This window comes from Lonchura striata, chromosome 22 (genome assembly GCF_050655825.1).
Source record: "Lonchura striata isolate lonStrDom1 chromosome 22, ASM5065582v1, whole genome shotgun sequence".
In the NCBI taxonomy this organism is placed as follows: Eukaryota; Metazoa; Chordata; class Aves; order Passeriformes; family Estrildidae; genus Lonchura; species Lonchura striata.
In genome coordinates, this window is record NC_140724.1 from 2,881,861 (window position 1) to 2,909,371 (window position 27,511).

Below are 27,511 nucleotides of genomic sequence, written 5' to 3' on the forward strand. Positions count from 1 at the left end.
CTCTGCCAGCTCCAAAAATCCTGGAGCAATTTTCCCTGCTCCTCCTTCTTTCCCTGCTCCTTCTTCTCCTCTTCTTCCCCAGCCACCTCCTCCTGCGGGGGAACCCCCAGGTGCTGCCCCTTGGCTTCAAAATCACCAGATTTGGGGAATTTCACTGATTTTCCCAGATTTCTGCAAGCTCTGCCAGCTCCAAAAATCCTGGAGCAATTTTCCCCTTCTCTTTCTTTTCTTCCCCAGCCTCCTCCTTATGTGAGGGATCCCCCCAGGTGCTGCCCCTCCGCTTCAAAATCCACCAGATTTGGGGAATTTCACTGATTTTCACTGATTTCTCCAAGTTCTCCCAGCTCCAAAAATCCTGGAGCAATTTTTCCCTGCTCCTCCTTCTTTCCCTGCTCCTTCTCCTCTTCTTCCCCAGCCACCTCCTCCTGCGGGGGAACCCCCCGGCTGCTGCCCCTCAGCTTCAAAATCCACCAGATTTGGGGATTTTCACTATTTTCCCAATCCCAAACTCGGTTTGGAGGCTCTTCCATGTCCTATCCCTCAGAATCCGAGTTCTCCGAGCTCCAAAAATCCTGGAGCAATTTTTCCATGCTCCTTCTTCTCCTCTTCTTCCCCAGCCACCTCCTCATGTGAGGGATCCCCCCGGCTGCTGCCCCATGGCTTCCAAATCCACCAAATTTGGGGATTTTCACTGATTTCCCAATCCCAAACTGGGTTTGGAAGCTCCTCCACATCCTATCCCTCAGAATCCGAGTTCTCCCAGCTCCCGTTAAATCCTGGAGAAATTTTTCCCTTCTTCTCCTCTTCTTCCCCAGCTGCCTCCACAAGTGAGGGATCCCCCAGTGTTGCCCTTCTGCTTCAAAATCCGCCAGATTTGGGGATTTTCACTGATTTTCCCAGATTTATTCAAGCTCTCCCAGCTCCCATTAAATCCAGGAGGATTCTTTCCCTGTTCCATCTTTCTCTCCCTGGCTCCTTCCTCCTCTCCTGCTCCTTCTTTTCTTCCCCAGCCTCCTCCTCATGTGAGGGATCCCCCAGAGTTGTCCCTCCACTTCAAAATCCACCAGATTTGGGGAATTTCAGTGATTTTCCCGGTTTTCCCCAAGCTCTCCCAGCTCCCGTTAAATCCTGGAGGAATTTTTCCCTGCTCCTCCTTCTTTCCCTGCTCCTTCTTCTCCTCTTCTTCCCCAGCCTCCTCCTCCTGTGGGGGAATCCCCCGGCTGCTGCCCCTCCACTTCAAAATCCACCAGATTTGGGGAATTTCAGTGATTTTCCCGTTTTTCCCCAAGCTCTCCCAGCTCCCGTTAAATCCTGGAGGAATTTTTCCCTGCTCCCTCCCCTCGCAGACCGGCTCTCCTTGCAGGGAGCAGTGAGGGGCTGAGCTGCTCTTTTATCACGGTGATAAATATCCCGGGAGGGGGAACATCCCTGACACCCCCGGGATTTAAACATGGCAAAAATGGGGACAAAAATCCGGGAGACGATCCAGCATTCCCACCTTGGCCAAAATCCTTGACACACAAATATCCTGTAAAGGGGAACATCCCTGACCCCTCCTTGGGTTTAAAAACACCAAAAAATGGGATAAAAATCTGGGAAATGACCCAACAGCCCCAATTTGGATGTTCCAACCCTGACCAACATCCTTGACACACAAATATCCTGAGCGAAGGAGCATCCCTGACCCCTCCTTGGATTTAAACGCAGCAAAAACTGGGATAGAAAATCCCACTTTGGATGCTCCAACCCTGACAAAATCCTCTTCACACAAATATCCCGTAAAAGGGAATATCCCTGACTTCTCTGGATTTAAACACAGCAAAAATGGAGATAAAAATCTGGGAAATGACCCCACATCCCCACTTTGGATGTTCCAACCCCAACCAAAATCCTCTTCACACAAATATCCTGTAAAGAGGAGCATCCCTGACCCCTCCTTGGGTTTAAAAACACCAAAAAATGGGATAAAAGTTTGGGAAATGACCCCACATCCCCACTTTGGATGTTCCAGCCTTGACCAAAATCCTCTTCACACAAATATCCTGCAAAGGGGAACATCCCTGACCCCTCCTTGGGTTTAAAAACACCAAAAAATGGGATTAAAATTCGGGAAATGACCCCAGACCCTGACTTTGGATGCTCCAACCTTGACAAAAATCCCCTTCACACAAATATCCTGAGAGGAGAAGCATCCCTGATACCCTTGGCTCAAACACAGCAAAACTGGGATAAAATACCCAAGAAATGACCCAACATCCCCACTTTGGATGTTCCAGCCTTGACCAAAATCTTCTTCACACAAATATCCTGCAAAGGGGAGCATCCCTGACCCCTCCTTGAATTTAAAAACACCAAAAAATGGGATAAAAGTTTGGGAAATGACCCCACATCCCCACTTTGGATGTTCCAGCCTTGACCAAAATCCTCTTCACACAAATATCCTGCAAAGGGGAGCATCCCTGACCCCTCCTTGGGTTTAAAAACACCAAAAAATCAGATAAAAATTCGGGAAATGACCCCAGATCCTGACTTTGGATGCTGAGGAGCTGCAGCCAGTGGAGGCTGGGAATTTCTCCGGCGCCGGCACCACTGGAGCGTGTAAGAGCAGATTATTTGTGCTCCCGACTTGCTGATGCAAGATGAAAAATCCAGCGAGCTGCAGCTGCTGAAATCAGCTTTTTTCTCCCCTTCCCTTCCCTTTCCCCTTCGCTGAGGTTTGTGCTTCGCCAAAGGTTTTTGTGTTCCGGGAGCTAAAAGCTGTCCCTTGCAATCAGGCACGAAAATCCCCGATTTTGGCAGGCTCCTGCCAGCTGGGGGGGAAAATATGGGAAAAACAGGGGGGAAAATAGGGGGGAAATGGGGGGGGGAAATGGGGGAAAAATGGGGAGAATGGGGGAAAAAAAAGGGGGAAATGGGGGAAAAATGGGGGGGAAAATGGGGGGGAAATGATGGGGAAAACTGGGGAGAAAATGGGGAAAAAAAAGGGGGGAAATGGGGAGGAAATTGGGGGGAAATTGGGGGAAAATAGGGGGAAAATGGGGGGAAATGGGGGGCTGAAAATGGGGGGGAAAGGGGGGAGAAATGGAGGGGAAAATGGGGGAAAAACTGGGGGGAAAAAATGGGGAAAAACTGTGGGGGGAAATGGGTGGGAAAAAGTGGGGGAAATGGGGGGAAAATGGAGGGAAAAATGGGGGAAAAAACTGGGGAAAAAACTGGGAGGGGGGTAAACTGGGGGGAAAAATGGGGGGGAAAATGGGGGGGAAAATGGGGGAAATGGGGGGAAAATGGGGGGGAAAATGGGGGAAATGGGGGGAAAATGGGGGGGAAATGGAGGGGAAATGGGGGGAAAATGGGGGGGAAATGGAGGGAAAATGGGGGGAAATGGGGGGAAAAACTAGGGGAAAAAAACTGGGGGGGGGAATGGGGGGAAAATTGGAGGGGAAATAAGGGGGAAAATGGGGGGAAATGGGGGGGAATGGGGGGAGAAATGGAGGGAAAAATGGGGGGAAAACCTGGGGGGAAATTGGGGGGAATGGGGGGAAAAAGGGGGGGAAATGGGGGGAAAATGGGGGGAAATGGGGGGGAAAAACTGGGGGGAAATACTGGGGGGGGGAAATGGGGGAGAAAATGGGGGGAAAAAGGGGGGAAATGGAGGGAAAAATGGGGGGAAAATGGGGGGAAAACTTGGAGGGAAAATGAGGGGGAAAAATGGGGGGGAAAATGGAGGGAAAAATGGGGGGAAAAAACTGGGGGAAAAAACTGGGAGGGGGAATAAACTGGGGGGAAAAATGGGGGGGAAAATGGGGGGATAAATAGGGGGATAAATAGGGGAAAAAACGGGGGCGGAAATGGGGGGAAAGATGGGCAGAAAAAACAGGGGGGGGAAAACTGGGGGGAGAAACTGGGGGGAGAAACTGGGAGAGAAACTGGGAGAGAAACTGGGAGGAAAAACTGGGAGGAAAAAGCTGGAAGAAAAGCTGGGGGAAAAGTGGGGGGAAAGCTGGCGGAAAAGCTGGGAAAAATCTGGGGAAAAGCTGGGGGAAATGTGGGGGGAAAGTGGGAGGAAACCTGGGAGAAAAACTGGGTGGAAAAACTGGGGGGAAAAACTGGGGTGGAAAAACACGAGGGAAAAAAACTGGGAAAAAGCTGCAGGAAAAGCTGGGAAATACCTCTGGAGCTGCACAAACCCCAGCTCAGCTGCTCCCGGACTCCTGGGGCAGCTCCCGTGGGATTTGAGTCCGGGCCAAGGCCGTTGGAATGGATTTATGTGGAGCAGAAATCCCGGGATTTCAGTCCAGGATGAACCAGATCCAAAGATCTGGGATGGGAATCCTTGAGGGGACACGAGGAGGGACACCCCGGACAACAGGGAATGGTCCAACCCCTCCTGCCTCCAGAACATTCCACAGGCAGAGCCATTCCCGGCAGGATGGAGCAGCTGCGGCTCCTTTGTGACCCTGGTGTCCAACCCCACACAATCGGAAAACAGCACGGAGAGCCAGGAAAAGCTCTTTTCCATGCTGGAATATTCATCTTCCCTCTCCTCCAATTCTTCTGCTTCTTTTCGGGGTGGAATTCTCGTCCTACAGGGGCTGGGTCGATGTCCATGCAGGAAAAATCCCTCTGGAAAATCCTATCCCGCCAGAGAGGGATTTCCCTCATTAGGCTTCGAGCCAGGAGGGTTAATTAATTATCCTGGCAGGTTAATTACTCTGGCAGGAGAATTATCTCGTCTCCTGTCACCTCCAGCTCCGGGAGCCCTTTGGGATCTGCTCCGGCTCCAGAGCCTCGCCAGGCCCCTGTCGGATCGGGATGAGCATCGGGCTGGGATGTCAGATCGAGAAATTCCTGGATAATGGGAAATCCCATGGAACTGCCTTGTCCCCAGGATCAGGAGTTTGGGATGGACAAACTCCTGGATGATGGGAAATCCCATGGCCCTGCCTCATCCTCCAGGATCAGGAGTTTGGGATGGACAAAATCCCAGATAATTGGATATCCCACAGCACTGCCTTGTCCTCCAGGATCAGGAGTTTGGGATGGACAAACTCCCAGATAATGGGAAATCCCATGGAACTGCCTTGTTCCCAGGATCAGGAGTCTGGGATGGATAAACTCCTGGATGATGGGAAATCCCACAGCCCTGCCTCATCCTCCAGGATCAGGAGATAAACTCCTGGATAATGGGAAATCCCATGGAACTGCCTTGTCCCCAGGATCAGGAGTTTGGGATGGACAAACTCCTGGATAATGGGATGGACCCAGATAATTGGATATCCCACAGCCCTGCCTTGTCTTATAGGATCAGGAGTTTGGGATGGATAAACTCCTGGATAATGGGAAATCCCACAGCCCTGCCTCATCCTCCAGGATCAGGAGATAAACTCCTGGATAATGGGAAATCCCATGGAACTGCCTTGTCTTATAGGATCAGGAGTCTGGGATGGATAAACTCCTGGATAATGGGAAATCCCACAGCCCTGCCTTGTCTTATAGGATCAGGAGTTTGGGATGGATAAACTCCTGGATAATGGGAAATCCCACAGCCCTGCCTCATCCTCCAGGATCAGGAGATAAACTCCCAGATAATGAGAAATCCCATGGAACTGCCTTGTCCCCAGGATCAGGAGTTTGGGATGGATAAACTCCTGGATAATGGGAAATCCCACAGCCCTGCCTCATCCTCCAGGATCAGGAGATAAACTCCCAGATAATGAGAAATCCCATGACTCTGCCTTGTCCTCCCAGAGGAGGGGACACGGGGGTTTCATGTCCCAACATTCCCAGCTGGAGATGCCAGAGGGGAGCGGATGGGATGGGATTTTCTCCCAAAAACCCAGATCCAAGGAGTGCATCCATACTCCATCCCAAGTAAAAAATCCCCAAGATTTCATCAAAGCTCTACAGCAAAACCAACACAAATAAATCCCAGCTTTGGGCACTTTCCAGAGCAAGACCCCCAAAAAAATCCACATTTCCGCCTTGGAAAATGCTCCCAGCAGCTGCCACCCCTTCGCCCTTTCCCACCTTCCCTCCTGGAGTGGGATTTCGTTCCGTGCAGGAATTCGAGCCCGGCCCCTGCAGCCCCCCCGGCTCTCCCGGCCCCGTTATCCGTCTCGGAGCGCGGATCCGTCGCCGCGGAGCGCGCTGATGGAGAGGCGCTGCCATTCCCGCTGTCTTTTCTTCCCGGCCCCCGGCTCCCCGGATTACTTTTTGATGAAAAGCCACATTCCCACATTTCAAACCCGAGCGAGGCCCGGAGCTCGCGTTTATCTCCCCGCCGAGCGCCGGGAAGCTCCATCACCCCGACGGGAGAAGATCCCGCTCCTGGTGGGACACGGAACCGGCTGCCCAGGGGGACACGAGGGGACACGGCCGGTGGCCAGCGGGGCTCTGAGGGGCAGGAGCTCGGCGCTTCCCAGCGGGACACGGCGGCAATCCCATGGGAAGGATTTGGGGGATCCCCTTCCTTGGGATCTGTCCCCTGGATGTCCCCAGGGCCTTGTCCCAGCGCCGCTTCCTGAGCCAAACGCGGGGACAAACAGAGCCAGGGGTGACATCAATGGCAGGGGGGTGACACCGATGCCAGGGGGTGACACTGACACTGGGGGTGACATCAATGGCAGGGGGGTGACACCGATGCCAGGGGGTGACACTGACACTGGGGGTGACATCAATGGCAGGGGGGTGACACCGATGCCAGGGGGTGACACTGACACTGGGGGTGACATCAATGCCAGGGGGGTGACACCGATGCCAGGGGGGTGACATCAATGCCGGGGGGGGCACTGATGCCAGGGGGGTGACACTGACACTGAGGGTGTCACTGACACTGTGGGTGACACTGATACTGAGGGTGACACTGATGCTGGGGGTGACACCGATTCCAGGGGGGTGACACTGACACTGGGGGTGACACCAATGGCAGGGGGGTGACACTGATGCCAGGGGGGTGACACTGACACTGGGGATGACACTGACACTGAGGGTGACACTGATGGCCGAGGTGGAAACACTGATGGCCAAGGGGTGACACCAATGCCGGGGAGGTGACACTGATGGCCGGGGCAGTGACACTGATGGCAAGGGGGTGACACTGATGGCCAAGATAGTGACACTGATGGCCAAGGCAGTGACATTGATGGCCGGGGATGACACCAATGCCGGGGAGGTGACACTGATGGCTGTGGTGGTGACACCAATGCCGGGGAGGTGACACTGATGGCCAAGGCAGTGACATTGATGGCCGGGGATGACACCAATGCCAGGGAGGTGACACTGATGGCTGCAGCGGTGACACCAATGCCGGGGAGGTGACACTGATGGCCAGGCGGTGACACCAATGCCAGGGAGGTGACACTGATGGCCAGGAGGTGACACCAATGCCGGGGAGGTGACACTGATGGCTGGGGAGGTGACACCAATGCCAGGGAGGTGACACTGATGGCCGGCTCAGTGACACCAATGCTGGGGAGGTGACACTGATGGCCGGGGCAGTGACACCAATGCCAGGGAGGTGACACTGATGGCCGAGGAGTGACACCAATGCTGGGGAGGTGACACTGATGGCCAGGAGGTGACACCAATGCTGGGGAGGTGACACTGATGGCCATGGCGGTGACACCAATGCTGGGGAGGTGACACTGATGGCCAGGGGGTGACACCAATGCCAGGGAGGTGACACTGATGGCCAGGAGGTGACACCAATGCCAGGGGGTGACACTGATGACCGAGGAGTGACACCAATGCCGGGGAGGTGACACTGATGGCCGGCTCAGTGACACCAATGCCAGGGGGTGACACTGATGGCTGCAGCGGTGACACCAATGCCAGGGAGGTGACACTGATGGCCAGGAGGTGACACCAATGCCAGGGAAGTGACACTGATGGCCACGGCGGTGACACTGATGGCCAGGGCGGTGACACTGATGGCCGGCTCAGTGACACCAATGCCAGGGAGGTGACCCAGATGACCGCGGCGGTGACACTGATGGCCAGGAGGTGACACCAATGCCAGGGAGGTGACCCAGATGACCGCGGCAGTGACACCAACCCCTCCCACGGCACAAGACCCCCCCACCCCGGCGCTCCCCTCACCTGCACAGGTGGTCGGCCCGGCAGGCGCCGCGCAGGTCCAGGCAGTTGGGCCTGTCCTTGTCCTCGTAGGAGCAGGAGGGGACGATGGTCTGGCGGCGGCGCTCGGCGCACGCCGTGTCCTTGCAGGAGCAGAAGAGCAGGCGGAAGGTGAACTCGCCGGGCACGCGGTCGAAGAACTGGCGCAGGGCCTTGTGGCACTTGCGGCGGCTGCAGGGCTCGGCGGCCGACAGCTCCCGGTTGCAGGTGGAGATGTAGGCCGAGCGCAGGCGCTTGCAGTTGTCGTTGAGGTTGCAGGCCTTGGCCGCGTCCAGGCAGTGGTTGCTCTTGGAGGCGGTGGCCGGGTCCATTCCTGCCCCGGGGACAGAGATGGTCGGTCGTAAAGTTGGGGAGGTGACGGCAAAGGTGGGAGATGGTTTGGGGTGTAGGAAGATGGGATTGAGGTGGGGGAAATGCTCTTGAGCCTCGGAGATGTCCTCAGAGGTGGGGAGATGTCCTCAAAAACACCCTTAACCTGGGACTGGGAGATGCCCTCAAAGCCGTGGAGATACCCTCAAAAAAAACCTTAACCTGGATTGGGAGATGCCCTCAAAGCCGGGGAGATGCCCTCAAAAACATCCTTAACCTGGGACTGGGAGATGCCCTCAAAGCCGAGGAGATGCCCTCAAAAACATCCTTAAGCTGGGACTGGGAGATGCCCTCAAAGCCAGGGAGATGCCCTCAAAAACATCCTTAACCTGGGATTGGGAGATGCCCTCAAAGCCAGGGAGATGCCCTTGAAAACACGCTTAACCTGGGACTGGGAGATGCCCTCAAAGCCGGGGAGATGTCCTCAAAAACATCCTTAACCTGGATTGGGAGATGCCCTCAAAGCCAGGGAGATGCCCTCAAAAACACCCTTAAGCTGGGATTGGAGATGCCCTCAAAGCCAGGGAATGACCTCAGAAACATCCTTAAGTTGAGACTGGGAGACTCCCTCAAAGCCAGGGAGATGCCCTCAAAAACATCCTTAACCTGGGACTGGGAGATGCTCTCAAAGCCGGAACGGGAAAACTCCCCTGAGTTGGGACTGGGAGATGCCCTCAAGGCCAGGGAGGTGCCATCAAAGCTGGGAAGATGCCCTCAAAAACACCCTTGAGCTGGGACTGGGAGATGCTCTCAAAGCTGGAGAGATGCCTTCAAAAACATCCTTAAGCTGGGACTGGGAGATGCCCTCAAAGCCAGGGAGATGCCCTCAAAAACATCCTTAACCTGGATTGGGAGATGCCCTCAAAGCCAGGGAGATGTCCTCAAAAACACCCTTAAGCTGGGATTGGAGATGCCCTCAAAGCCAGGGAATGACCTCAGAAACATCCTTAAGTTGAGACTGGGAGAGTCCCTCAAAGCCAGGGAGATGCCCTTAAAAACACCCTTGAGCTGGGACTGGGAGATGCTCTCAAAGCTGGAGAGATGCCTTCAAAAACATCCTTAAGCTGGGACTGGGAGATGCCCTCAAAGCCAGGGAGATGCCCTCAAAAACACGCTTAACCTGGACTGGGAGATGCCCTCAAAGCTGGGATGGGAAAACTCCCCTGAGTTGGGACTGGGAGATGCCCTCAAGGCCAGGGAGGTGCCATCAAAGCTGGGGAGATGCCCTCAAAAACACCCTTGAGCTGGGACTGGGAGATGCTCTCAAAGCTGGGGAGATGTCCTCAAAGCTGGGGAGATGTCCTCAAAAACACGCTTAAGTTGAGACTGGGCGATGCCCTCAAAGCCAGGGAGATGCCCTCAAAAACACACTTAACCTGGGACTGGGAGATGCCCTCAAGGCTGGGGAGATGCCATCAAAGCTGGGATGGGAAAATGCCCCTGAGTGGGACTGGGAGATGTCCTCAAAGCTGGGGAGATGTCCTCAAAGCTGGGGAGATGTCCTCAAAGCTGGGGAGATGCCCTCAAAGCTGGGATGGGAAAACGCCCCTGAGTTGGGACTGGGAGATGCCCTCAAGGCCGGGGAGGTGCCATCAAAACTGGGATGGGAAGAAGCCCTCAAAGCTGGGAAGAATCCCATTCCTGGGATGGGAATCACCCTTGACTCTGGGATGAGGAGAATTCCTCCAAACTGGGGGAAGTCCTCCAGCCTGGGATGGGGAAATGCCCTTGACCTCTCCTTCGAAGCTGGAGAGGTGTCCTCAAAGCTGGGGCAGGGAAAAGCCCTCAAACCCCGGGAGATGCCCTCAAAACCAGGATGGGGGAATGCCCTCGGCCTGGGGGAGATGCAACACCGTCGTGTCACCCGTCTGTCACCCGTGTCACCCGTGTGTCACCCGTGTGTCACCCGTGTGTCACCCGTGTGTCGCCGGTGTCACCTCCCAGCGTCCCTGGGCTGACCCCACCCCATTCCAGCACAGCCCCCAAGCCGGGTTCCTCTGGGCCGTGCATTTGCAGCATTTCCTTCTGTCAGTTCTTCAAGGAGTAATTATTAATTATTAATTAATGAATCGTTATTCAGCTCCGAAAAGTGGAATAATCAACCCAAATCCACTGTGGCACCCACAGCTCCTCCCGGGGCTCCCCAAAACCGGGACAGCTCCAGACGGAGGAAAGGGACAAGAGGATCAATCCCATATCCATCCCGGGAATCCCGTACAGCTTCCATCCCGGGAATCCCATCCCAGGAATCCCATCCTGGGGATCCCATCCTGCCTCCATCCCAGGAATCCCATCCCGGGAATCCCATCCCAGGAATCCCATACAGCTTCCATCCCGGGAATCCCATCCCAGGAGTCCCATCCTGGGAATCCCATCCCAGGAATCCCATCCTAGGAATCCCATCCTGGGGATCCCATCCCAGAAATCCCATCCCAGGAATCCCATCCTGGGGATCCCATCCCAGAAATCCCATCCCAGGAATCCCATCCTGGGGATCCCATCCTGGGAATCCCATCCTAGGAATCCCATCCTGGGAATCCCATCCGGGAAATCCCATCCCAGAAATCCCATCCCAGGAATCCCATCCTGGGGATCCCATCCTGCAGCCATTTGGGAATCCCATCCCGCCTCCATAACAGGAATCCCAGCCTGAATCTATCCTGGAAATCCCATCCCACCCACAGCTCGGGAATCCCATCCTGGGAATTCATCCCAGGAATCCCATCCCAGGAATCCCATCCCAGGAATCCTATCCCGGGAATCCTATCCTGCAGCCATTTGGGAATCCCATCTCGCCTCCATCCCAGGAATCCCAACCTGAATCCATCCTGGAATCCCATCCTGGGAATCCCATCCCAGGAATCCCATCCCAGGAATCCTATCCCGGGAATCCTATCCTGCAGCCATTTGGGAATCCCATCTCACCTCCACCCCAGGAATCCCAACCTGCATCCATCCTGGAGTCCCAGCCCAGGAATCCCATCCCGGGAATCCCACCCCGGGAATCCCATCCTGGGAATCCCATCCCGGGAATCCCATCCCGGGAATCTCATCCCAGGAATCTCATCCCAGGAATCCCATCCCTCAGGAGAGGACAGACGAGGCCCAGCCCCAGCCTGGGAACAAACGCTGAATTTTCCTTCTTTTTTTATTTTTCTGGGAATGACGGATCACCCTCCACGGCCCAGGTGCTGCTTTTGAAGGCTCCTCATCCCTCATTCCCTCCCCTCCACATCCCGGCCAAATCCATGGATTTTCCTCTGCTGGCTCCCAGCTTCTGCTGCTCCTAATTGGCCTAATTGGAGGGCGCTGCTAATTAGCAACGTCAAATCCCAGGTGAGCCCCCCTGAAGGGGACAGGGCTGGGGGGTCTTCTGTCCCATTGTCCCCAAGGCCAGAGCCACCAGCGCGGCCCTGCAGGAGATCCTGAGGATTCAGGGATCCCAGAGGATTCTGAGATCCCAGAGGATCCAGGGATCCTGAGGATTCAGGGATCCCAGAGAATTCTGATATCCCAAAGGATCCAGGGATCCTGAGGATTCAGGGATCCCAGAGGATTCTGAGATCCCAGAGGATCCAGGGATCCTGAGGATTCAGGGATCCAGATGGATTCTGAGATCCTGAGGATTCTGGGATCCTGGAGGATTCAGGGATCCTGAAAGATTTGGGATCCCAAGGATTCAGGGATCCTGAAATATTTGGGATCCCAAGGATTCAGGGATCCTGAAAGATTTGGGATCCCAAGGATTCTGGGATCCTGTAGGATTCAGGGATCCTGATGATTCTGGGATCCTGGAGGATTTGGGGATACTGGAGGATTTGGGGATCCCAAAGGATTCTAAGATCCCAAGGATTCTGGTGTCCCAAGGGTTCAGGAGCCCAAGGATTCAGGGATCCTGAAGGATTCTGAGATCCTGAGGATTCAGAGATCCTGAAAGATTTGGGATCCCGAGGATTCAGGGATCCCAAGGATTCTGGGATCCTGAAGGATTCTGGGATCCTGGGGGATTCAGGGATCCTGAGGATTCTGAGATCCTGAAGGATTCTGGGATCCTGGGGGATTCAGGGATCCCAAAGGATTCAGGGATTCCAAGGATTTGGGGATCCTGGAGGATTCAGGGATACCAAGGATTCAGGGATCCCAAAGGATTCAGGGATCCTGGAAGGATTGTGGAATCCTGAAGAATTCTGGGATCCTGAGGATTCAGGGATCCCAAAGGATTCGGGGATCCTGAGGATTTGGGAATCCCAAAGGATTCTGGGATCCTGAAAGATTCAGGGATCACAAGGATTTAGGGATCCCAAAGTTTCAGGGATCCTAAGGGATTCAGGGATCCCAGGAATCCTGAGGATTATGGGATCTGAAGGAATCTGGGATCCCGAAGGATTCTGGATCCTGAAGGATTCAGGGATCACAAGGATTTAGGGATCCCAAGGATTCAGGGATCCCGAAGGATTCAGGGATCCCAATTAAAAGGCAAAGCCCCTTTCCAGTGCCATCCCGACCTCCTGCTGCCCTTGGAGGACATTTGGATTTTTTGGGGACAACCCAGAGCTTCCCCTGTCCCCTCCGCCCTGGCTCAGCCCCCCCAGGCTGAGCTGCCAGGAGATCCCAAATCCAGGGGGAAAAGGTGTTTGGGAAGAGCACCCAAAGGTGCCGTTCCAGATCTGGACACCCCTGGAGAGGCTGGAGACGCCACCCCAGCCCTGGCGGCCAAATCCCAAATCCGGGATGGGGCAGGGACGGATGGTTTGGGTTTTCTCCAGAGGATGAACACAGCTCGTGGGGAAAAGGGGGTTGGAGAGGTGGGGAAAAGGAGGATTTTGGTGGGAAATGGGGATTTAGGTGGGAAAAGGAGGATTTAGGTGGGAAAAAGGAAGATTTCAGTGAGAAAAGGGGGTTGGAGAGGTGGGGAAAAGGAGGATTTAAGTGGGGAAAAAGGGATTGAAGGTGTGGGGGAAAGGATTTCAGTGGGGGAAAAGGGATTGAAGAGGTTGGGAAAGGTGGATTTAGGTGGGGAAAAGGGGGATTTCAGTGGGAAAAGGGGATTGGAGAGGTGGGGGAAAGGAGGATTTAGCCGGGAAAAAGGGGGTTTATGTGGGAAAAAGGGGGGTTGGAGAGGTGAGGAAAAGTTGGATTTAAGTGGGAAAAAAGGGGATTGAAGAGGTTGGGAAAGGTGGATTTAGGTGGGAAAAGGGAGTTGGAGAGGTGGGGAAAAGATGGATTTAGGTGGGAAAAAAGGGATTGAAGAGGTGAGGAAAAGAGGCTTGAAGAGGTGAGGAAAAGTAGGATTTAGATGGGAAAAGGGGATTGGAGAAGTGAGGGAAAGGGGGATTTAGGTGGGAAAAAGGGGGTTTAGGTGGGAAAAGGGGGGTTGGAGAGGTGAGGAAAAGTTGGATTTAAGTGGGAAGAAAGGGGATTGAAGAGGTTGGGAAGAGGTGGATTTAGGTGGGAAAAAGCAGATTGAAGAGGTTGGGAAAAGGTGGATTTAGGTGAGAAAAGGGGATTGGAGAAGTGAGGGAAAGGAGGATTTAGGTGGGAAAAGGGGGTTGGAGAGGTGAGGAAAAGAAGGATTTAGACGGGGAAAATGAAGATTTAAGTGGGGAAAATGGGATTGGAGAAGTGAGGAAAAGGAGGATTCGGGTGGGAAAAATGGGATTTAGCCGGGAAAAGGGGTTGGAGAGGTGGGGAAAAGGAGGATTCAGGTGGGGAAAAGGAGGATTTCAGTGGGAAAAGGGGGATTGGAGATTGAGGAAAAGGAGGATTTAGGTGGGGAAAAGGGGGTTGGAGAAGTGAGGATAAGAAGGATTTAGCCGGGAAAAGGGATTGAAAAGGTGGGGAAAAGGTGTATTTAGGTGGGATAAAGGAGGATTCCAGTGGGAAAGGGGGATTGGAGATGGGGAAAAGGAGGATTTAAGAGGTGGGGGACACCGGGGTCTCTCTCCTCCCCGTTTTCGGGGAGCCCTCCCTGCACCCCAGATCATCCAGCCCTGGCAAGGGCGAGCAGCAGATTCGCGGCACCGAGCCGGGATTTTGGGATCCCCGGGAAGCGGCAGCCCCTCGATCCTCCTCGGGAGCTTCTCCCGAGCGCCGCGGGGACCCGGCGGCGTCCCAGCGGCGGAGCCGCGGCTTGGGAAGCGCCGCGCTCCCGCGGAGCCCGGCAATAAAGCACGAGCATGAAGATTGCATGAGCAGAGGAGGAAAGGGCGGCCGAGGAGCCGGGCAGGAGCGCTGGGGCCACCAGTGGTCCTGGGGCCACCAGCGGTCCTGGGGCCACCAGTGGTCCTGGGGACACCAGGTGTCCTGGGGACACCAGCGGTCCTGGGGACACCAGCGGTCCTGGGGACACCAGCGGTCCTGGGGACACCAGCGGTCCTGGGGCCACCAGTGGTCCCCTCTGCGTGTCCCCGCGGCCGCTGGGGACAGGGGAGGAGGAGGGGGATGAGGAGGAGGATGAGGAGGAGGATGAGGATGAGGAGGAGAAGGAGCAGGGGGATGGGACAGCGCTGCCGGGGAGGTGACAGAGGTGACAGCGGTGGCAGAGGTGGGAGAGGGGACCCAGGGATGCTCCAAGGGGTGTTAAGGGACATTGGGATGCTCCAAGGGGCCCCAGGGATGCTCCAAGGGGTTCTAAGGAACACTGGGATGCTCCAAGGGGTTCTAAGGAACATTGGGCTGCTCCAAGGGGTTCTAAGGAACACTGGGATGCTCCAAAGGGACCCAGAGATGCTCCAAGGGGCCCCAGGGATGCTCCAAGGGGCCCCAGGGATGCTCCAAGGGGTTCTAAGGAACATTGGGCTGCTCCAAGGGGTTCTAAGGAACACTGGGATGCTCCAAAGGGACCCAGAGATGCTCCAAGGGGCCCCAGGGATGCTCCAAGGGGCCCCAGGGATGCTCCAAGGGGCCCCAGGGATGCTCCAATGGGTTCTAAGGAACATTGGGATGCTCCAAGGGGTTCTAAGGAACATTGGGATGCTCCAAGGGGCCCCAGGGATGCTCCAAGGGGTTCTAAGGAACATTGGGCTGCTCCAAGGGGTTCTAAGGAACACTGGGATGCTCCAAAGGGACCCAGAGATGCTCCAAGGGGCCCCAGGGATGCTCCAAGGGGCCCCAGGGATGCTCCAAGGGGCCCCAGGGATGCTCCAAGGGGTTCTAAGGAACATTGGGATGCTCCAAAGGTTCTAAGGAACATTGGGCTGCTCCAAGGGGTTCTAAGGAATACTGGGATGCTCCAAGGGGTTCTAAGGAACACTGGGCTGCTCCAAGGGGCCCCAGGGATGCTCCAAGGTCCCAGCCTCCCTCTCCCAGCAGCTTCCCAGATTTCGGCTCGCGGCTGCTGCCCCGGGAGGGCTCAGCAAACCGGGCCCCCCTCAGCTCCTCAACCCCATCCCGAGGCTCCCGAATCCTCCAGGACAAGAATTCCGCTGAGAATTCCCCGGGAGGGGCTGCACAGTGGGTTTGTGCCTCCCCCACAGCACAAATCCAGGGAATTCAGGGAATTTCAGCAACCCCGTATCAACCCAAACCGGAGGCAAAGAGCTAAAATCCTAAATCCCAGCCGGGCGTGACCCGAAACCGAAGGAATCCACCCCAAAAACGCATCGAACGCCCAAAAGGATGCTGAGATTTGGGGGGAACGGAGGGGAGGAGAGGCTGGAGGAGCAAAGGACGGCGCCCGGGGGACGGAGGGGGAGGTTTTCCCTGGCTCGGAGATAAAACACGGCGCTTTCATTACCTGAGAAAATTGAAGCGAGCCTGAATATATCAGAGAGACGAGAGGTGGCCGGCTCGTACGGGGAGGCTTCATAAAATTCCTCTCCTTGGTGGCAGGAAAGGCAGGGGGAAAAAAAGGGAGAAAAAAGCAAATTAAAGCCCGCGGTGAATAATCGCAGCCGGTCGCAGGCGCAGGCACCCCCCTGGTTCGGCGGGGGAAAAGCAAAAAGATTTCCAGGCGCTGGAATGGAAGGAAAAAGGGGATTTGGGAGATTTTTTGGGGGCCAGCCAGGTTTGGGGGTGGTCAGTCCTAAAGGATTCCAGGAGATGAGGGAATTGGGATTGGGGTATTCCAGGGGGGACACTGAGTCGAGGCTGGAGGTTTTGGGGTCACCAATCAACTCTGGGTTCCTTTATTGTCACAAAATCCTCTAAAACCACCTAAAACCCTATAAAAACCTAAAAATAAATCACCAAAAATAACCCACAAAAACCCTAAAAACCTTTTCTCAACTCTGGGTTCTTTTATTGTTACAAATTCCCCTAAAAAGCCACAAAAAATATCTAAAAAACCCTAAAAACCTGTTCTCAACTCTGGGTGCTTTTATTGTTACAAAAGCCTCTAAAAACACCTAAAAACCTGAAAAAAAACCCACAAAAAATAACCCACAAAAACCCTAAAAACCTGTTCTCAACTCTGGGTTCTTTTATATTTAAAAATTCCCCTAAAAAAACCACAAAAAATATTAAAAAAAAACCTAAAAACCTGTTCTCAACTCTGAGTTCTTTTATATTTAAAAATTCCCCTAAAAAAACCACAAAAAATATTAAAAAAAAAACCCTAAAAACCTGTTCTCAAAACCCCCTAAAAAAACCACCTAAAAACGGAATTTGGGAATCCTTGGAAACCCCCGTAAGGAAATCCAGGCAGGGAGCAAAGCAGGAGGGTTCGCTCCGAGCCTGGCGACATTCCCGGGAAATTTGGGAGGGAAAGGGGAAAATTTGGGAAGGAAAGGTGGAAATTTGGGAGGGAACTGGGATGTCCCTGTTCCCTGTGGGCTCCCAGTGCTGCTGTCAGGGTGATGGAATTTGGGGACAACGCCCCGAGGGCGGCTCCAGCCACTCCTGATCCTCCCTGGGAATGGGAACGGGATCCAAATCCCATTCCAGCCCATTCCCAGGAAATTTGGGATGGAAAGAGCCCATAGCTGTCCCCATCCCGAGTGTGATGGAATTTGGGGACAACGCCCCGAGGGCGGCTCTGGCCGCTCCTGATCCTCCCTGGGAATGGGAACGGGATCCAAATCCCGCTCCAGGCCATTCCTGGGAAATTTGGGATGGAAATGGGGGAATTCAGGAGGGAGCTGGGATGTCCCTGTTCCCTGTGGGTTCCCAGTGGCATCACCGCTGCTCTCGGGGTGATGGAATTTTGGGACAATGCCCTGAGGGCAGCTCCGGCCATTCCTAATCCTCGCTGGGAATGGAAACAGGATCCAAATCCCGCTCCAGGGTGTTCCCAGGAAATTTGGGATGGAAATGGGGGAATTCAGGAGGGAGCTGGGATGTCCCTGTTCCCTGTGGGTTCCCAGTGGGGTCACCACCGCTCCCAGGGCGATGGAATTTGGGGACAACGCCCTGAGGGTGGATCCAGCCGCTCCTGATCCTCGCTGGGAATGGGAACAGGATCCAAATCCCATTCCAGCCCATTCCCAGGAAATTTGGGACGGAAAGAGCCCGTAGCTGTCCCCATCCCGAGTGTGATGGAATTTGGGGAGAACGCCCCGAGGGCGGCTCTGGCCGCTCCTGATCCTCGCTGGGAATGGGAACTGGATCCAAATCCCGCTCCAGGCCATTTCTTGGAAATTTGGGATGGAAATGGGGGAATTCAGGAGGGAGCGGGGATGTCCCTGTTCCTTGCGGGTTCCCAGCGGCATCACCGCTGCTCTCGGGGCGATGGAATTTTGGGACAACGCCCCGAGGGCGGCTCCGGCCATTCCTAATCCTCGCTGGGAATGGGAACAGGATCCAAATCCCGCTCCAGGCTGTTCCCGGGAAATTTGGGATGGAAATGGGGGAATTCAGGAGGGAGCTGGGATGTCCCTGTTCCTTGCGGGTTCCCAGCGGGGTCACCACCGCTCCCAGGGCGATGGAATTTGGGGACAACGCCCTGAGGGTGGATCCAGCCGCTCCTGATCCTCCCTGGGAATGGGAACGGGATCCAAATCCCGCTCCAGGCCGTTCCCTCTCCCTCTCCGGCTCTCCCGCTGGAAAAAAGAGCGTCTCGGCTGCCGGTAACCTCCTCCAACGCTCCATCAATAATTAAACCCCCGCTTGGCTCCCGCTGCTCGCCGGGGAAATTACCGAGCGTTACCGGGGCGCTGGAGCCGCCTGGGGCCGCAATTAACCCCCGGGAAGCAGGGGGTTAATTGGAGCCTCCCTAATGGCAGGGGGAGCTCGGATGGGGGGGGGGAGCCCCAAAATCTCCCCAAAAAGGCTCAAAATTGGCGCTTTTTCCGCCGCTAAAGGATGGCCGCGAAGCCTCTGCCTCTCCGCGAAGCTCGGCCGGGTCGCGGCGCTGCCCTCCTCCTGCGGGTGCCATTCCCGGCCCGTTCCCTCAGGGATTCCCGCAAAACCTCGGGAAAGCGCTCCACGAGGGCAGCTCGTGAGCGGCAGGAAACAATCCGGGCCGAATTCCTGCTCTGGGCCGGGCTTCGGGGCTCTGCTGCCTGCGCTGACCCGGATTTGAAGGGAATTTCACCCAGCGGGGCCCCGGGCTCCGGTACGGCTCCTCCACATCCTCTGGAAGAGTTTTCCCAACCTTCAGAAGAATTTTCCTGCCTCTGGAAGAGTTTTCCCACCCTCTGGAAAAGTTTTCCCACCTCTGGCAGAGTTTTCCCTCCTCTGGCAGAGTTTTCCCACCTCTGGAAAAGTTTTCCCACCCCTCAAAAGAGTTTTCCCACCCTCTGGGAAAGCTTTTCTGGAAGATTTCTCCCACATCCTTGGGTACAACTCCTCCACATTCAGCTCCAGCTTTCCCACCCTCAGCTCCGGCTTTCCCACCCTCAGCTCCAGCTTTCCCACAGAATTCCAGAAAATATGAGGAAAAAAATCTCATCGGAGCCCCCCTGCCACGGGCAGGGAGCTCTGCTGCCGGCCCAGGGGATTTTGGCACAAACGCAGCCGGGTCCGGGGGCTCAGCGCTGAGGCGCCCACCTGGATTTCCTGGGGTTCCACCTGGATTTCCTGGGGTTCCACCTGGATTTTGTGGGGTTTCATCCGAATTTTGTGGGGTTCCACCTGAATTTTGTGGGGTTCCACCTGAATTTTGTGGGGTTTCAATTGAATTTTGTAGGGTTCCACCTGAATTTTGTGAGGTTTCATCTGAATTTTGTGGGGTTCCACCTGAATTTTGTGGGGTTCCACCTGAATTTTGTGGGGTTTCATCTGAATTTTGTGGGGTTCCACCTGAATTTTGTGGGGTTTCATCTGAATTTTGTGGGATTCCATCTGAATTTTGTGGGGTTCCACCTGAATTTTGTGGGGTTTCATCTGAATTTTGTGGGGTTCCACCTGAATTTTGTGGGGTTTCATCCGAATTTTGTGGGGTTTCATCTGAATTTTGTGGGGTTTCATCTGAATTTTGTGGGGTTTCACCTGAATTTTGTGGGGTTCCACCTGAATTTTGTGGGGTTTCATCCGAATTTTGTGGGGTTCCACCTGAATTTTGTGAGGTTTCATCTGAATTTTGTGGGGTTCCACCTGAATTTTGTGGGGTTCCACCTGAATTTTGTGGGATTTCATCTGAATTTTGTGGGGTTCCACCTGGATTTTGTGGGGTTCCACCTGAATTTTGTGGGGTTGCACCTGAATTTTGTGGGGTTCCATCTGAATTTTGTGGGGTTTCATCCGAATTTTGTGGGGTTTCATCTGAATTTTGTGGGGTTCCACCTGAATTTTGTGGGATTTCATCCGAATTTTGTGGGGTTCCATCTGAATTTTGTGGGGTTCCATCTGAATTTTGTGGGATTTCATCCGAATTTTGTGGGGTTCCATCTGAATTTTGTGGGGTTCCACCTGAATTTTGTGGGGTTCCACCTGAATTTTGTGGGGTTTCATCCCTGGCCTGCCCACCTGCCTAACCACCCCTCACCCCATTTCCCCCCACTCACCCAAACCCCCTCAAACCTCCAGCAAACCCCTCCCCATCCCCATCACCCCAGGGTGCTCCTTTGGGGTCTCCCCATCCCCATCACCCCCAGGGTGCTTTTTAGGGTCTCCCCATCACCCCAGGGTTCTCCTTTGGGGTCTCCCCATCCCCATCACCCCAGGGTGCTTTTTAGGGTCTCCCCATCACCTCTAGGGTGTTCTTTTGGGGTCTCCCCATCACCCTGAGGATGATCTTTTAGGGTCTCCCCATCCCCATCACCCCAGGGTTCTCCTTTGGGGTCTCCCCATCCCCATCACCCCCAGGGTGCTTTTTAGAGTCTCCCCATCACCCCAGGGTGCTCCTTTGGGGTCTCCCCATCCCCATCACCCCCAGGGTGCATTTTAGGGTCTCCCCATCACCCCAGGGTTCTCCTTTGGGGTCTCCCCATCCCCATCACCCCCAAAACTCTCCTTTGAGGTCTCCCCATCACCCCCAGGACGCTCCTTTAGGGCCTCCCAATCACCCACGCCGATCCATTTGGTGCCTCCCCATCCCCGCCACCCCAAAACTCTCCCTTTAGGATCCACCCCAAAATTCTCCTTTAGGAACCCCCCACCCCAAAACTCTCAATTTATGACCTGCCTTACCCCAAAACTCTCCCTTTTAGGATCCTGCTCACCCCAAAACTCTCTATTCGGGGTCTCCCATCCCCACCACCCCAAAACTCTCCCTTTAGGACCTTCTCACCCCAAAACTCTTCATTCAGGGTCTCCCCATCTCCTCCACCCCAAAAATGTCCCTTTAGGACCTCCAGCCACCCCAAAACTCTCACTTTAGGACCCCTCCCACCCCAAAACTCTCCATTTGGGGTCTCCCCATCGCCTTCACCCCCAGGGCGCTCCTTTAGAGTCTTTCCATCACCCACGCCGATCCATTCAGGGACTCCCCATCCCTGCCACCCAAAACTCTCCCTTTAGGATCCCCCCACCCCAAAACTCTCCCTTTAGGATCCCCCCACCCCAAAACTCTCCCTTTAGGATCCCCCCACCCCAAAACTCTCAGTTTAGGATCTCCCCACCCCAAAACTCTCCCTTTAGGACCCCTCCACCCCAAAACTCTCAGTTTAGGATCTCCCTACCCCAAAACTCCACATTTAGGACTCTGCCCACCCCAAAACTCTCACTTTGGGATCCACTTCACCCCAAAACTCTCCCTTTAGGATTCGCCCACCCCAAAACTCTCCCTTTAGGATCCCCCCACCCCAAAACTCTCAGTTTAGGATCTCCCTACCCCAAAACTCCACATTTAGGACTCTGCCCACCCCAAAACTCTCCCTTTAGGATTCCGCCCACCCCAAACTCTCAGTTTAGGACCCCCACCACCCCAAAACTCTCAGTTTAGGACCCCTCCCACCCCAAAACTCTCCCTTTAGGATCCACTTCACCCCAAAACTCTGCCTTTAGAACCCCTCCCACCCCAAAACTCTCAGTTTAGGATCTCCCCACCCGAAAACTCCACCTTTAGGATCCCCCCACCCCAAAACTCTGCCTTAAGGACTCTGTCCACCCCAAAACTCTCAGTTTAGGACCCCTCCCACCCCAAAACTCTCCCTTTAGGATCCCCCCACCCCAAAACTCTCTGTTTAGGACACCTCCCACCCCAAAACTTTCACTTTAGGACTCCGCCCACCCCAAACTCTCAGTTTAGGACCACCACCACCCCAAAACTCTCAGTTTAGGACCCCTGCCACCCCAAAACTCTCCCTTTAGGATCCACTTCACCCCAAAACTCTCCCTTTAGAACCCCTCCCACCCCAAAACTCTCAGTTTAGGATCTCCCCACCCGAAAACTCCACCTTTAGGATCCCCCCACCCCAAAACTCTCTGTTTAGGACTCCACCCACCCCAAACCTCTGCCTTTAGGACCCCTCCCACCCCAAAACTTTCACTTTAGGACCCCTCCCACCCCAAAACTCTCCCTTTAGGATCCCCCCACCCCAAAACTCCGCTTTCAGGACCCCGGCGTACCTTCGGCCAGCCCCAGGTGGATGCTCCAGTAGATCTGCAGGCACTGCAGCTCCTTCCGCATGCCCCTCTTGCAGCGGCAGCGCTGCAGCGGGCTCCCGTGCAGCACCTCCAGGGCCAGCTGGCACTCGGGGTTGGCGAGCAGCGTGTTGCGGTCGCGGCCGGCCAGGCACTGCCGCAGGGTGCGGTAGCGGGAGCTGCAGCCCGGCTCGGCCGCGCACTGCTCCGTGGCTCGCACGCAGTCCACGGGCGCCCGCCCGCCCGGCGGCACCGGCCCCGGCGGCGGGGAGGGAGCGGCGGGCACGGCGGGCACGGCGGGCACGGCGGGCACGGCGGGCACGGCCAGCGAGCGCCGCGCCTCGTCTGGGCACCGGCAGCGAGGGAAAGGAAGGGAGGGAGAGGAGGGAGAGGAGGGAGAGGAGGCAGAGGAGGGAGAGGAGGAAGGGAGGGAGAGGAGGGAAAGGAGGAAGGGAGGGAGAGGAGGGAAAGGAGGAAGGGAGGGAGAGGAGGGAAAGGAGGGAAAGGAGGAAGGGAGGGAGAGGAGGAAAAGGAGGAAGGGAGGGAGAGGAGGGAAAGGAGGAAGGGAGGGAGAGGAGGGAAAGGAGGGAAAGGAGGGAAAGGAGGAAGGGAGGGAGAGGAGGAAAAGGAGGAAGGGAGGGAGAGGAGGAAAAGGAGGAAGGGAGGGAGAGGAGGAAAAGAAGGAAGGGCACGGGGCAGGGAGGGAGAGGAGGAAAAGGAGGAAGGGAGGGAGAGGAGGAAAAGGAGGAAGGGAGGGAGAGGAGGGAGAGGAGGAAGGGCACGGGGCAGGGAGGGAGAGGAAGAAAAGGAGGAAGGGAGGGAGAGGAGGAAAAGGAGGAAGGGCACGGGCATGGAGGAAGAGGAGGGAAAGGAGGAAGGGCACGGGCAGGGAGAAAGGCATGGGTAAGGGAGGAAGAGGAGGACACAGGTCAGGGAGGGAGAGGAGGAAGGGCACGGTCAGGGAGGAAGGCACAGGTCAGGGAAGGAGGGCACCGGCCAGAGAGGAAGAGGAGGAAGGGCACAGGTGTGGGAGGAGAGAAGAAAGGGCACGGGTTGGGGAGGAAGAGGAGGAGGGCACGGGTTAGGAAGAGGAGGAAGGGCACAGGTGAGGGAGGAAGAGGAGGGCACGGGTGAGGGAGGAAGAGGAGGAAGGGCACAGGTGAGGGAGGAGAGAAGAAAGGGCACGGGTTGGGGAGGAAGAGGAGGAAGGACAGAGGTCAGGGAGGAAGGGCACGGGTTAGGAAGAAAGAGGAGGAAGGCACGGGTTAGGAAGAGGAGGAAGGGCACAGGTGAGGGAGGAAGAGGAGGAAGGGCACGGGTGAGGGAGGAAGAGGAGGAAGGGCACAGGTGAGGGAGGAAGAGAAGAAAGGGCACAGGTTAGCGAGGGAGGCACGCACCGCCCTGCAGGAGCAGCCCAAACACGGCAGGCGGGCCCGGGAGGGAAACGGGCAGGAAATTCAGATTAAAACCCCAGGAAATTCAGATTAAAATCCCGGGAATTCAGATTAAAACCCCAGATGAAAATAAAAAAAATTCAGATAAAATCCCCGGGAATTCAGCTTAAAACCCCAGGAAATTCAGCTTAAAACCCCAGGAAATTCAGCTTAAAACCCCAGGAAATTCAGCTTAAAACCCCAGGAAATTCAGCTTAAAATCCCGGGAATTCAGATTAAAACCCCAGATGAAAATAAAAAATTCAGATAAAAGCCCCAGGAAATTCAGATTAAAACCCATCGGAAATTCAGATTAAAACCCCAGGTGAGCACCCCTGAAAGGGCAGGCGGGCCCCGGGAGGAAAATGGGCAGGAAATTCAGATTAAAATCCCGGGGAATTCAGATTACCCCGGGAAATCCGGATTGACATCTCCAGGAAGGAGAAATTGGCACCCCAGGAAATTCAGAATAAAACCCCCGGGAATTCAGATTAAAACCCCAGATGAAAAAAAAAAATCAGATAAAAGCCCTGGGAAATTGAGATTAAAACCCATGGGAGATTCAGATTAAAACCCCAGGTGAAAATCAAAAAAATTCAGATAAAACCCCTGGGAAATTCAAATTAAAACCCCCGGGAATTCAGATTAAAACCCATTGGAAATTCAGATTAAAATTCCAGATGAAAATTTTAAAAATTCAGATAAAAGCCCTGGGAAATTGAGATTAAAACCTATGGGAGATTCAGATTAAAACCCCAGGTGAAAATAAAAAAAAATTCAGATAAAATCCCCGGGAATTCAGATTAAAACCCCCGGGAATTCAGATTAAAACCCATTGGAAATTCAGATTAAAACTCCAGGTGAGCACCCCTGAAAGGGCAGATGGGGACCCTGGGAGGAAAAATGGGCAGGAAATTCAGATTAATACCCCCGGGAATTCAGATCGAAATCCCTGGGAATTCAGATTAAAACCCCCAGGAAATCCGGATTAAAACCCCCAGGAAGGAGAAATTGGCACCCAGGAAATTCAGATTAAAACCCCTGAGGAATTCAGATCAAAAGCCACAGGAAATTCAGATTAAAAACCCAGGTGAGCCCCCAGGTAGGGCAGATGAACCAGGAAAGAGGAATGGGCACCCCAGGAAATCCAGGTGAAAATCCCGGGAAATCCAGGTGAAAATCCTGGGAAATTCAGGTGAAAATCCCGGGAAATTCAGGTGAAAATCCCGGGAAATTCAGGTGAAAATCCCAGGAAATTCAGGTGAAAATCCCAGGAAATCCAGGTGAAAATCCCAGGAAATTCAGGTGAAAATCCCAGGAAATTCAGGTGAAAATCCCAGGAAATTCAGGTGAAAATCCCAGGAAATCCAGGTGAAAATCCCGGGAAATTCAGGTGAAAATCCCAGGAAATCCAGGTGAAAATCCCAGGAAATTCATATGAAAATCCCACAAAATTCAGGTGAAACCCCCAGGAAATTCAGGTGAAAATCACAGGAAATTCAGATGAAATCCCACAAAATTCAGATTAAACCCCCACAAAATTCATATGAAACCCCACAAAATTCAGATGGAACCCCACAAAATTCAGTTGAAACCCCACAAAATTCAGATTAAACCCCCACAAAATTCATATGAAACCCCACAAAATTCAGGTGGAGCCCCACAAAATTCGGATGAAACCCCACAAAATTCAGGTGGAATCCCACAAAATTCATATGAAACCCCACAAAATTCGGATGAAACCCCACAAAATTCCGGTGGAACCTCACAAAATTCGGATGAAACCCCAGGAAATCCAGGTGGAACCCCAGGAAATCCAGGTGGAACCCCAGGAAATCCAGGTGGAACCCCAGGAATTCCAGGTGGGCGCCTCAGCGCTGAGCCCCCGGACCCGGCTGCGTTTGTGCCAAAATCCCCTGGGCCGGCAGCAGAGCTCCCTGCCCGTGGCAGGGGGGCTCCGATGAGATTTTTTTCCTCATATTTTCCAGCCTAAAATGGGCCGGGAATTCTGGAATTCTGTGGGAAAGCCGGAGCTGAGGGTGGGAAAGCTGGAGCTGACGGTGCAGGAGCTGTGCCTGTGCCTGGAGCAGCTGGGATTATCCAGCGCGGGTTTTAATTTGCTTTTTTCTGCCTTTTTTCTCCCAGCGAAGGAGAGGAATTTTCCGAAGGGAAGGGAAGGGAAGGGAAGGGAAGGGAAGGGAAGGGAAGGGAAGGGAAGGGAAGGGAAGGGAAGGGAAGGGAAGGGAAGGGAAGGGAAGGGAAGGGAAGGGAAGGGAAGGGAAGGGAAGGGAAGGGAAGGGAAGGGAAGGGAAGGGAAGGGAAGGGAAGGGAAGGGAAGGGAAGGGAAGGGAAGGGAAGGGAAGGGAAGGGAAGGGAAGGGAAGGGAAGGGAAGGGAAGGGAAGGGAAGGAAAGGGAAGGAAAGGGAAGGGAAGGAAAGGAAAGGAAAGGGAAGGGAAGGAAAGGAAAGGAAAGGAAAGGAAAGGAAAGGAAAGGAAAGGAAAGGAAAGGAAAGGAAAGGAAAGGAAAGGAAAGGAAAGGAAAGGAAAGGAAAGGAAAGGAAAGGAAAGGAAAGGAAAGGAAAGGAAAGGAAAGGAAAGGAAAGGAAAGGAAAGGAAAGGAAAGGAAAGGAAAGGAAAGGAAAGGAAAGGAAAGGAAAGGAAAGGAAAGGAAAGGAAAGGAAAGGAAAGGAAAGGAAAGGAAAGGAAAGGAAAGGAAAGGAAAGGAAAGGAAAGGAAAGGAAAGGAAAGGAAGGAAAAATTCCTTTCTGGGAGTGGCTGGGATGAAATTTCCACAGGAACTGTGGCTGCCTCATCCCTGGAAGTGCTCCAGGCACCCTGGAGAACCCTGGGATGGTGGAAGGTGTCCTTGCCCATGGCAGGGTCTGGACTGGGCTCCCACAGTTCTGGAATGCTTTGGGTGGGAAATCACCACGGGCAGGGCCACCCTCCCTGCCCCGGGCTGCTCCCAGCCCGTCCGGCCCGGCCTGGAGCACTCCCAGGGATGTCCCTGCCCCCGAGATTCCCGGGTGGGGTTGAAGGTGTGGGGTTAACCCCACACCTCAGCCCGGGGGGTGCTCGTGATGCTGCTCGTGTTCCTCGTTCCACGAGAGCTGATCGGTACCGGGCTGATCCCGGAGCTCCCCGGGGCCCCGGCTCTATCCCAGCCCCATCCCTGCCCCATCCTGACTCCATCCCTGCTCCATCCCGGCTCCATCCCGGAGCTCCATCCCTGTTCCATCCCGGCTCCATTCCCTGGCCCCATCCCTTCTCCATCCCGACTCCATCCTGACTCCATCCCTGCTCCATCCCGGCTCCATCCCGGCTCCATCCCGGCTCCATCCCTGCTCCATCCCTGCCCCATCCTGACTCCATCCCGGTTCCATCCCGGCTCCATCCCGGCTCCATCCCGGCTCCATCCCTGCTCCATCCCTGCCCCATCCTGACTCCATCCCGGCTCCATCCCGGAGCTCCATCCCTTCTCCATCCCGGCTCCATCCCTGCTCCATCCCGGCTCCATCCCGGCTGATCCCGGCTCCATCCCGGCTCCATCCCTGCTCCATCCCGGCTCCATCCCGGCTGATCCCGGCTCCCCCCCGCGCACGCCCTGCATTTGGCTGCTCATCCCTCCCGGCCCATCCCGGGATTTTTGGGGGATCTGACTCCCGGCTGTTGGA

General features: G+C 54.8%; 1 protein-coding gene across 1 annotated transcript in view; it reads right to left on the minus strand.

Annotated features, from left to right (window-relative positions):
• Nucleotides 1-27,511, minus strand: part of GFRA2 (GDNF family receptor alpha 2) — a 45,937-nt gene that overhangs the window by 10,766 nt on the left and 7,660 nt on the right. Inside the window, exons 2-4 of the mRNA XM_085559155.1 lie at nucleotides 22,390-22,749; nucleotides 16,238-16,321; nucleotides 8,098-8,446 (exon numbers count right to left, since the gene is read on the minus strand). Of these exons, the coding sequence (XP_085415281.1) occupies nucleotides 8,098-8,446; nucleotides 16,238-16,321; nucleotides 22,390-22,749 (793 nt within the window). The remainder of the gene's footprint in view (nucleotides 1-8,097; nucleotides 8,447-16,237; nucleotides 16,322-22,389; nucleotides 22,750-27,511) is intronic.